This window comes from Anomaloglossus baeobatrachus, chromosome 9 (genome assembly GCF_048569485.1).
Source record: "Anomaloglossus baeobatrachus isolate aAnoBae1 chromosome 9, aAnoBae1.hap1, whole genome shotgun sequence".
Classification (NCBI taxonomy): Eukaryota; Metazoa; Chordata; class Amphibia; order Anura; family Aromobatidae; genus Anomaloglossus; species Anomaloglossus baeobatrachus.
Genome location: NC_134361.1, coordinates 179386222 through 179398274, shown reverse-complemented (window position 1 = coordinate 179398274; position 12053 = coordinate 179386222). Strand labels below are relative to the sequence as shown.

The 12053-nt window shown below is 43.3% G+C and overlaps 1 protein-coding gene across 1 annotated transcript in view; it reads right to left on the bottom strand.

Moving 5' to 3' along the window:
- The window catches only part of ASTN2 (astrotactin 2), a 935497-nt gene that overhangs the window by 27517 nt on the left and 895927 nt on the right, over window positions 1-12053 (bottom strand). The window contains exons 20-21 of the mRNA XM_075324083.1: window positions 4617-4717; window positions 883-1066 (exon numbers count right to left, since the gene is read on the bottom strand). Of these exons, the coding sequence (XP_075180198.1) occupies window positions 883-1066; window positions 4617-4717 (285 nt within the window). The remainder of the gene's footprint in view (window positions 1-882; window positions 1067-4616; window positions 4718-12053) is intronic.

Below are 12053 nucleotides of genomic sequence, written 5' to 3'. Positions count from 1 at the left end.
CTGATATGTTCCCCGCTTCCCCCAGGGAAGGAAGGGGCAGAAATTTGATGGAAAAACAGATGAGACAGACTATAATAACAGAAACTCAATCACACTGCATACTTTCAGGAATAAATAGTAAGAAACTAAAGGGAAAAGCAAGAGAAGTAAGGAAGCAACAAAAGGAAAACAAGTGCTAACACACCACAACTGCACACAGCAATAATATCACAACTACCAGAAAGCCTGGATAAATCCACCTCTCTAGGCCAAGTATAGTCATGCTATAGCTGGCACCATAAGAACAGTGCTGCCAGCATATACAAGAGGAGAATGAATGTGACTGGCTCTCCCATAGCATGTGACCAAAGAGACTAACAAGCACTCCAGCAGGGTTTAACTCTTGCTAGCCTGCCCCAAACCACAGGTCTGTGAGTTGACGCCTGAGGCACTTGCCATGATCACAGACATCAGGGAAGTTAGCAGGCAGAATCCAGGAATCTGAAGTTTCCCCAAATCCAACAGCTTAAATTCTTTAGAATAGGAGATACTCTGCAGAACCCAGCAGTGGCCACTACACATTGAATGAAGATTCCCAGTGTAGATATGTTTAATGTATTTAAATTCAGCCATCACCAGAGCTTGTAACAGCTGTACGGCGGAGGTCCCGGGTGTTGCACCCCCACTGATTTGATATTGATGACCACACATGGTGATGGTCACAACTCACCCCCCATAGAAGTCAATGATTCTTATCTCTCTACTGCTGTTGATAGAGCAGAGAAGGCGCTCAGCCCAGATAATCAGCGCCAAAATCATAAATAGAGAATAAAATAATAAAACCTTCAAAGACAAAATAAACACCAAAAAGAATATATGCCAATGTTTGATTCATTTTCTTACCGGGGTCCCAGCTCATCTTCGCTGCGCCACACAAAATCTCCAAACTTCTCATAGAGAGTATTGTAATGATGCTGGACTCGAAGAAGCATAGAAGCCGATACTTCCATCAGGGTGTTGTAGGCTATCTGCTGCTCCTTGCCACTGGTGTATCCATTGTATAATGTGTAAATTCTATCAGCGATTTCTGTAATAAAAATGATTTATTAGCTCGGGAAGCTTTCCAATATACAGAATTATGGAGAGGATGAATCACTAAAGCACAAAGGATAAATTATTCACTGCTACTAAAATAGCTTATATTGTTATAGCAGCATTGTAAGTGAGGCCAAAGACAGGACTAAAAGGGAATCTGTCAGCAGGTTTTTGCTATGGAATCTGAGTGTAGCATGATGTAGGGGCAGAGAGCCAGAATCCAGCGATTTATCACTTACTTGAAGGCTTGGTCCAGTTTTTATAGAATCTGTGTTTCTTTGATGAAGATGTAACAGAGCTAAGACTTCTGAGCTGTTTATAACCTTGTCCACACCCCTGATTGGCAGCTTCCTGTGTACAGTGTGAGAAAGCTGCCAATCAGTGGTGGGGTGTCACGCTAGGTACGAAGAAGTACCAAGCAAATGGTGAAAGGGTAGGGAAGGGAAACCCTGTGTCAAGGATGGGGGAGATGGTGACCCCTGACCAAACCTACCGCTGGGCCCTGGCTTACCTAAGCACTGTAGATAGGTTTCGCACCTATGCGCCGAGCAGGATACCTGACCCTGGTTGACCCTGAAGTAAGCCCTAGGTAAGGAATGGATGGGATGAGCGCTTAGTCAACTCCACTAAACATTAAAGGACACACAGAGGAAAGTATACAAATAACTTATCTCCAGATGAATCATGGAGAGGAACTACAACAACAAAAACGTTTCTCCAGATGAGTACTAGCCGACTGCTTGCACTGAAGACTTGTTAAGGCTTTTAGGCCTAACACCAGCACAGAGTAAGGGGAAATTAGAGGATATAAAAACACAAAGGGAAGTGCTGAAGATTAACAGTTGAAAAGATGAGGAAATCCGCAAGGTCCTAAAGAGAAGGGGATTAACCCCAAGCAGGAAAAAAAGAGGAGGGCGAGAGAAGCTTGTGTAGCCAAACGTTGCGAACTTCTACAGTCGGAAACTACAGGACTGTCAAGTGTGACACACCTGTGACATAGCGGCTAGGTTACAAAGATTAGCTGGACTGAAGTGATATACTCCTGCTAATAAAGCACTGATTCAACTGAAACTACAGTACACAGCGTAATAAGTGACACATTCCTGCTATTAGGTGCTCTGTAACTATACTACGCTGTTCTAGCAAAAAAACTAGCAAAAAAACAGCCAAAAAACCCACAAACTAATCAGTCATAACATTAAAGGTGGACAAGTGAGCAGTCAGTTCTGGAAATTGATGAAGCAATTTTACTACCCAAACTAGTAGAAAGGTTGTATAGCTTATACAGTAAAACTGAACAAAAATATAAATGCAACACTTTTGGATTTGCTCCAGAACTCAAAAAAGCTAAGACTTTTTCTCTGTACACAAAGGCATTTTTCTCTAAAAAATAGTTCACAAATTTGTCTAAAACTGTGTTAGTCAGCACTTCTCCTTTTCTGGGATAATCTATTCATCTCACAGGTGTGGCATATCAAGATGCTGATTAGACACATGATTGTTGCACAGGTGTGCCTTAGGCTGGCCAGCATGATTATTGCACAGGTGTGCCTTAGACTGGCCAGCCTGAGTATTGCACAGGTGTGCCTTAGGCTGACCACAATAAAAGATCACTCAATAGTTTTCCTATATCTGTCTACTGTCTGGCCTGATTTCGCCTAAGGCGGGCTTTACACGCTGCTAGCGATGTTGAGCGCTATAGCACCCGCCCCCGATATCTGGTGCTTGCTGCCGTAGCGAACATTATCGCTAAGGCAGCTTCACACGCACATACCTGGTCGGCGACGTCGCTGTGACCGCTGAACAATCCCTCCTTCAAGGGGGAGGTGCGTTCGGCATCACCGCGACGTCACTAAGCGGCCGGCCAATAGAAGTAGAGGGGCGGAGATGAGCGGGACATAACATCCCACCCACCTCCTTCCTTCCGCATTGCCGGTGGATGCAGGTAAGGAGATGTTTGTCGTTCCTGCGGTTTCACACACAGCGATGTTTGGTGCTGCAGGAATGACAAAACATCGTACCGGCACCAGCAGCGATATTATGGAAATGAACAACATGACACAGATTAGCGGTTTTTACGCTTTTGCGCATCGTTCATCGTCGTACCTAGGATTTACACATTGCGATGTCGCTACCGGCGCCGGATGTGCGTCACTAACAACGTGACCCCGACGATATATCGCTAGCGATGTCGCAATGTGTAAAGCCCGCCTTAGAGTAAAGGCCCTGTCACACACAGAGATAAATCTGCGGCAGATCTGTGGTTGCAGTGAAATTGTGGACAATCAGTGCCAGGTTTGTGGCTGTGTACAAATGGAACAATATGTCCATGATTTCACTGCAACCACAGATCTGCCAAAGATTTATCTCTGTGTGTGCCCCTTTAGCGTAGGACATCATGCTGAAAAACGTAATACTAGTTATGATAGAAAGGTATCAATCAAATATGTACATAACACTACAGTTTATAATGGGTACATGGGGCATCTGTGAAAAAAATGGATACCGCATGTACTGGAAACATGGACATGTGTAGGGGGCCTCAAACAGGCTAGCATGCCTTTGCTGACATCTGCACATATATTGGGCACATATGCATTACATTTGGTAATCAAAAAAATTGAGCCCCCCAAAAAATCAGTATGTCTTTGGAGTGCTGAAGGAAAGCGGAGAACACAGAGTAAACCACGCAAATATGGAGAGAACATACAAACTCCTTGGTGGGACTTCAATCCAGGACCCCAGCGCTGGAAGGCTGCAGTGATAACCACTGAGTCACCGTGCCACCACATTTGCTGAGTAAATCTGACACAACATTGCTGAGTTTTTGTGACGTCACATGTTCTCCTCACGCGTGCTGTCGGGTAACTAGGCAAGCAGCCAGCCGGGGCTCCTGGATACCCGCATCAGCTTCCTGTTGCACGCCGCTCATCCTGCTGGGCAAAGGGAAGCCCCGATTCTTCTGTTCCTGAGACCCACTTAATTATTCATCCGTCTGGCCTGCTACTCTCTGCAGGCAACTTTTTAACCCTTACTCATCATCAGTATACTTAGTAATGTTTTGTGCGCGCTATAGTGTATTGTTTCTGATACAACACATTGCCCCAATTTTTCAAGACTGGCGATTTTCACAGGTCTTAATGAGGTAGTGTGGTGGAGTCAGATGCTCATGATTCATGAAGTGGTTCACACTTCTTCATGCTTCAGTTCAAGATCTGCCACATCTTTTGATAGGGGCCACAGCTGGTAACTGCACATCCGCCTCCCAGTCAAATCAATAGGAAGCAGATGTGCAGTACCCGACCGCGACCACTATCAGAAGACAGAGCAGCCACCGGCACCAAAAGTAGTTGATAGGTGTGAGTTCCGGGTGTCGGACCCATGCCGATCAGACATTGATGACCTATCAAAAAAATTTGGTTGACTGAAACAGCCCATCATTGAACTTTTTTATAAGAACTTACATTTAGAAATCCTAAAATAGTATAATGTCACAAAGTAACCAAACTTCCAGATACATTTTGATATAAGCGAATGCCTACCTTCTGCTTTACTGTCATCCACTAAAGAGCAAGCGGTCCGTAGTGTGACTAAACTTTGTGCCGAGTGCCGTCCATGAGTATCCACAGCAAAAAGACTGAACCTATAAAGCAGAGAGAAGGTGGAAAGAGCATAAATATTCCAAAGTGCTCATATTAACAAGGGTGGAAACAATAATTCTACTGGTATATGGACTTATGGTATTAACTATGGAAAACAAAGAATATTAAAGGGAGTCTGTCCCCCCAAAACTCAAATTCCATCACTTATACATTCATACAGGATACTTTGTCACTATAAAAATCCTACTTTTGGCACACCCATGGCAAGGCCAAGTGCGCACTGTACTCTTCCACCCCTCAACTAATATCCCCTTCCCTTAATATGATTGACACCGTTCACTTTGGAGTGTTATCTATTTTGAATCTTCAGCCCTGCACACACTGACACTGCAAGAGGCGAGTGCACACACACTGTCGTTATGCATAAGCACTCTCTGATCCCACAAAAGATGGCTGTAGCACCGGCGTCTCTGCAGAGACACCGACTTACTCACTGCTTCGGCCGGGTTGCATCCTCCCCTGCACTCCCCCGGCCATCCACTTGTGCTGCTGCCTCCTTACCCTCCCGGGCCTTGTACACGCGGTGCAGGGTTCCCAGGAGTGCAATTAAGATGTGCACGCACTCACCGACCCTCCTCTTAAAGAGTCAGCATGTTATTTCCAGAAATGCCTCTCAGCCTATGGCTGAGAGGCACTGTGTATTTAAAGCAACTTCCCATTAGGGGAGGTGACTGTGCAATGCTTCCAGTTAAGGCCCTGTCACACATAGAGATAAATCTGTGGCAGATCTGTGGTTGCAGTGAAATTGTGGACAATCAGTGCCAGGTTTGTGGTGGTGTACAAATGGAACAATATGCCCATGATTTCACTGCAACCACAGATCTGCCAAAGATTTATCTCTGTGTGTGACGGGGCCTTTACTCTGCAGTCTGCTACTTAGCTAGTTGTCAGTTCCTAAGTAAGCTCCTGTCACGTTATCCCTCTGTCCATCTCAAGTACCTGCCTTCACATACCTGTCTATCCCTGTTGTGCCCACCACTCCTGTCCATACCCACCTGTTCAGCCTGACTCAGCTACCCCGCTTGTACCTGTCAATACCTGAGTCCGTCTCCTCTCCTGGGGGTTAGCTGCCACAGTCCTGGTCACTGTCTTGGGAGTGGTACCTGGCGTCTACCTCGTGGTGGGCTCTTAGTTAATCCCCTCCCACTAAGGGGTAAGCCTATGGTCCAGTGGGTCCACTAACCCCGCTCACTGCCTCTACACCAGCCGTGAGCATTACAAACGCACAGTAGCGGGTGGCCGATGCTCAGAAGAGAGGGAGATTAAAGCGTGGACACACTGACACTGTGTGTGCTCTCAACTGCTGCAGTGTTAGTGTGTGTAAGGCTGGAACTTTTATACAGATAGATCTCCATGGAGTAGTGTCAATCATTTTAAAGGAAGGGGGTGGAGGATGCTAATTGAGGCGGTGGAACGTTGCACCAAGCATTTGGCTATACCAATGGTGCACCACTGCCGCTTCATTTACATAAATCTCAATAAGTAAACTCTGTTCCACAAGTATGATTTTTATATGGTCCCCTATATGAATGGCTTAATTTGAGTTTTGGGAGTGAGAGATTCCCTTTAAGCTTGCCACATAATGCATCTCTCAAACTTTATACTCAGTACACAAATAATATGTAGGCCCCAATTCATCAAGACCAACTAGTTTTTTGCCGAACTTGATGAGGGAGCATGGTGGAGTCAGACGTTCCCGATTCATGAGGTGCACCTGTATTTATGAATCAGGACTGTCTGACGATCATAAATCACAAATCTTACCCCAGTCCCTGATTGGAGTCATGAGAGGAGCTGCGTTGTCACACCCCAGCTGCATCCCATCATGTCCCAGTTCTGCACATTTTGACATAGCTGGGAGAAACTGGCATGAAAAAGTCAAGAGTCGCTATGTTTTGGTTTGACTCCCAGATGAGCCAAGATTTTGCAACTTTTCAAACCAATTTACAACAGAATTCTGGCAAAATGGCTGTGATAAATCGGGGTCATAATCTCCAGTCTGGTGTTTCTGGGCTCCACTAGCAACTATAACACGCAGCAATTTTTAGCAAGGCTTTTTTCCTTTATGAACGTGTAAGAGTGTATATTATTGTCCCAAACGTACAAAAACTCCATATTATTTGTTATATATTTTAAAAATGAGAGAAACTGTCACGTGTGTGTAACGAGTGACAGACAGTCATGTGGTTTCTGACAATAGAAGATCACAGCATTTGGCGGCGCAAAATTCTCCCTGACTTTCTGTTGTAACAATTTCACCACATTACACACTCAAATACATAGCAAGTTGTCCTGTTCTCACTGGGCACTGGGCTAGGGTCAGGTAATAAAGGGGTCGCTGACAGAGAGGCGCACAGGACGCCCTCAACAGAGGCCCCAGTCCCACTAGCCTAGGACCTGGGAGGGGGGAGGTACAGCCAGCAGGGGGAGTCTGGAGCCAACACAAGAGTCTAAGGAGTTCTCCAGCAGGAGAGCAAGGGAGCAGTCACATCTACAGGTGCTCCGGTGGGTAGGAGGAAGAGTTCACACGGTTGCCATGGGGAGAGTTAATCTGCTTCCCTCAGAACCCTAGGGAAGATCATACTTCACGTTGGTTTTCCAGAATCTGCCTAGCTGGGGAAAGTTTCAAGCTTCCCTGACCACACAGCGCCCAACAGCACAGTACCATATAGGATCCGGGGCCTCAATTCAAGCTGGACCCCATATTGGAACCGTGGATAGGGACAAGAGTACATCTCATGAAACCCCGTGTCCCCTCGTAGCTTCAAGCCAGGGCATCCACAGACAGGCATTCCAAGGAGAAACCCACCGTACACCAAACCGGACTGAATTCTCTAAAGGAATTCGGGTTCGACGGAGCCCATCATAGCAAGTGATCGGTATTACCTGGGTGAGCAGCATCGTACAAAAGTGAGTAAAAAACCTGGAACTGCAGTTAAAGACTCTGACTCTTTATTACCAGTTCTGCCGCTCCATGCTTCAGCGCCCCTCATCATCCTCCCCGGTGCCTGCTTTACTTTGTGGAGAGTGATACCATCCCTGGCTGCTAATACCATCTGCCCGGAGGACAGCGACAGCAGCGGCGGCCCATTCCCTGGCCGCATACCACAGGTGGCGTCACGATAAACATTCACCTCACTACTACCCCCCTCATCTCTCCCCTGCCATCTTCTGTACTCCTCGAGGCAACGAAGCCGGGCTAGGCCACCCATGACCATGACAGTCGGCCTGGCGACGAGTAGGTTCACTGCATGCGCCCCGTGGGGCTCTAGATGTACAATTTCAGCTCGCACTTGTCTATGTCGTTTTGTGGGGTTTCGTATTTGTGTTTCCCGGCCCGCTCCGAGGATGGGGGAGAGGGGGAATAAGATCAGGGTCCGGACAGAAATATAGGGTCATGCTGGGGTCTCAAACCTGGTTACCATCAAACCTACCTCCAAGATAAGGGACAGCGCAGGGTCGCAAGTCTGCGGAACAGTTTAGGAGGCCCCTGTCCTATCTCTGTATACCCTGTGACAGTTTTCCTTCTATCTATTTTCTTTAATTAAAACACCTCTATTTTCATAGAAATAGAGAAGAGTAAAGAACGATGGAAATCAAGTAGGTTGGGCGATGCGTGTAAATGTTTTGCCCCGCCTTGATGCACCTGGACTTGCAGTGAACTGTCATTCTGTACTAACAAAGTTCTTTTACGATATGTAATATAAAAACTTGACGGCAGGTCATTTTCTTCCCTTAAAAAGTAGTATGACCCTAGCAAAATAGCAAAATAAATTAAAGCAAAATAAATTACAATTTTTTTAACCGATTCATAGTTTTATGTCCATACAACCACTGTAAAATCAATATTGTAATAAATCAACTTTGAAATAACTTTGTAACTAAACATTTAAGCTAGGCTACATGGCAGGCATTGAAAGGATATTGCTAAAGGGAGATTATTCTCTTGAGTGTATTAACAGCGTAGAGTCTTTTTATAGGCATAAGGGAACCCCCGGCTTTTATCCCTACATCAAAGAATCTATCCAAAAATGTTGGCCAGAACTAAGTTTTGGCCGAGATTTGTCGACTGCTTTGCTTGCCTCAATGTTAAGCATCTTAGAAAAAGCTGAAATCAGTTTGCAATCCCTACCGTGAAATTGACAGCTCTTAAACACATAGCCAGCTAGAATACAACACCGGTTTTTGATTCCTTATTATGAAACATATCAGGTTTTGCAATATTTTAATCAATTCAAATCATTTGCTTTTGGGCCAAATCTCAGGGAAAAATAACACTGAATATTTGTTAAAGGACAGGAAGGAACAACATAATAAAACACAATTAAGCTTGGAAACAAAAACAAAAAGTCTGTAAATAAAAGTATGGGAAGTTTGTATTCGGCAGGGTGCCCAAAATGTTTGGTTACCAATGACACGGTCCTATGAATGTTTTGGGAACGTTGAGTTCTTCAAGACTTATTGGCGTGATCTTCTTGAGTTTATGGTGTCACATCTAAGTGTTTCAAGAATTATCCATCCCAATTTTATCGTGTGTTTGTGCATGATATTCCCATAAATTTAGCTACTCCCAGCCTATAAAAACTTTTATTCTTATTTGTTAAAAAAGTCATTTTACTTAACTAGAAACACCCTAAAAAAGCCACTAGAGGCACGGATCTTGTAATTTAATAATGAACTATGAATAATGTGATCTAACATGTATAGACCGTTGATGCTCTAAGAAACTTCTGATATTTTGAGGCTGTTTTCTAGATTTGAGGCTGTTTTCTAGATTGCCCTGCTTTGGCACCAATATGGTCGTTATCATGGCACTCTGCCTATGCTGTCCTTTTCTTTATTTGTCATTATGTATACAGCAACAGTCAAAAGTTTGGACAGACCTGTTTATGTGATGATTTTCTCTGTTTTTATTGGATAGTGCACATAGCAGATTTAGAATGAAGGCGACAAAACCGCGAGTAAGCACATTTGGAAAAAAAGAGTATAGAAACACTAGTAAAACAAATCAAAATATGTGTTAACGCCTTAGATTACTCAAACTACACCCCTTTAACGCAGATTACTTTATATCCCCATTTCATTCTGTCAAACAGAGTAACATAAAGGAAACAGTTGCACTCTGTAGTGCTAAGATACAATGAATATGGGAATACAGACTTGCATTACTGCTATGAAAAACATGTACTTAGCAAACAAAATTGGCCAGTTTTATGTGAGCCCAACAGCCAACGGCTGGGCTCACATAAAACTGGCCATTTTTTTGTGCTTAGTATCTAAATTTTTACATGTTTTTCAAATTTCATAGCAGTATTGCAAGTCTATATTGCCATTGGCTGTTGGGCTCTCATAAAACTGGTCATTTTTCTGTGCTAAGTATCTCAATTTTTTACGTTTTTCATAACAGTAATGCAAGTCTATATTGCCATTGGCTGTTGGTTTCCCATAAAACTCGCCATTTTTGTCTGCTAAGTATCTCAATTTTTACATGTTTTTCATAGCAGTAATGCAGGTCTATATTCCCATATTCATTGTTACACATATCTTACGCTGCAGTGTGCAACTGTCTCCTTTTTGTTACTATGTTTCATGTTCAGTTTGCACCTGTTCACATTAGAAAGGTAGGATGTGGCATCAATCTTTTACTAATTTTCTTCATCAGTTCCATCAGGTAGTTAAGTGGAATTGCTTCAAATAAGCAAGAACGCCTTGTCAAGAATTTGCTCATTTCTTCATGGCATTCAGAAAGTGTTTGTGACTACCAGGTGTATTTTGAAAAGTGTTGCTACTAAGTTCCATGCAGTGTTGAGCCTCTTCCACAACTTTCCTAGCCTAGAAAAAAGCAAGAACCACTCAACTAAGTAAAGAGAAATGAAAGTCCATTATTTTAAGACAGTAAGGTCAGTCAATCTTGACAGTTGCTAAAACTTTGAGGGTATCATCAAGTCCAGTCATGGAAAAAATTAAATTGTTATGACTTTTATGAGAACCACGCAGGAAAGTAAGATCAAGAATTACCTCTGCTGTAGAGAATAAGTTCATCAGAGTTGTCAGCCTCAGAAAATGCAAACTGAAATCATCTCACATAACAGCATTCATAAATGATGCAGACACAACTCAACATCAACTATCCAAAGGAGACTATGAGAAGCAAGTCATTATGGCCAAACTGTTGCAAAAAAAAGCCACAACTGAGGACTGCAAATAAAAAGAGACTTGTATGGGCCAAGCAACACAAAGACTGTACATTAGATTAGTGGAAATCTGTGCTGTGATTTGGTGACTGAAAATTTGAGACATAGAAAAGGTGAGCATTATATTGACCAATCATAAGTAGGAGGCATCATGCAGGGGTAAAAAAAAATCACATCCCCAGATGTTGTCAGTAGCGGCTTTCTCTGAGTGATATGGCAAGACTCATATTTAACTAGGTCACACAGATCTAACTGCAATTACAGTACAGGGAAAGGAGAGCAGCACTACGTGTCACTACAAACACTATTCTGCATATATACCCACTATCAGGAAATAATGCACTGGTATTTGAAATTAATGTACAGGGCTGTAGGTTAAAAGCACTGATTGCACGCTACAGCTCTCATCTCACAACATAACAGCTCGGTGAGATGAGAATGGTAGTATGTGAACAGCACCAAGCATTTATTCCTAGAACCACCACATTATTCCCAGATACCATGTATAGATTCACAGTACTGATTGGGGTAAGTGTAGAGCACACACTACAGCTCTCATCTCACAGCACAACAGCTCGGTGAGATGAGAGCTGTAGCGTATGAACAACACCAAGCATTTATTCCTGGTACCACCACATTATTTCCAGATACCTAGATTCACAGTGCTGAATGGGAGCACACACTACAGCTCTCATCTCACAGCACAACAGTACCGTGAAATGAGAGCTGTACTTGGACATCAAGCCAAACAGAAGCCAAAGCTGTCTCTTCCAAATGAAGGTGGCTGTGAGTTAGGATTGCATTAAAAATAATTTCACCAGAGGAACAAGTGTTTTGATAATAGGCAGCTTTTTTTTTGTTTTGTTTTTTTTTACGAAAGGCCAATTACCGGGAAAAAAATGTGTTCCTCAATCGGCCATCGTAAATGCACCCTAAGATTCCATCAATGAGCTCGTTGTGATGGAACTTTATAACTTTGTAAGTGAAAAAAAATAATAGATATATATATAAAAAAAAGTCTATTAAAATTTGGAACTCCCAACTGGTCCATCATTAAAAATTAAAAAAAAAAAAAGATTTGGTATCGCCTCAACCATAAATGTCCGACTTAACAAAATATAAT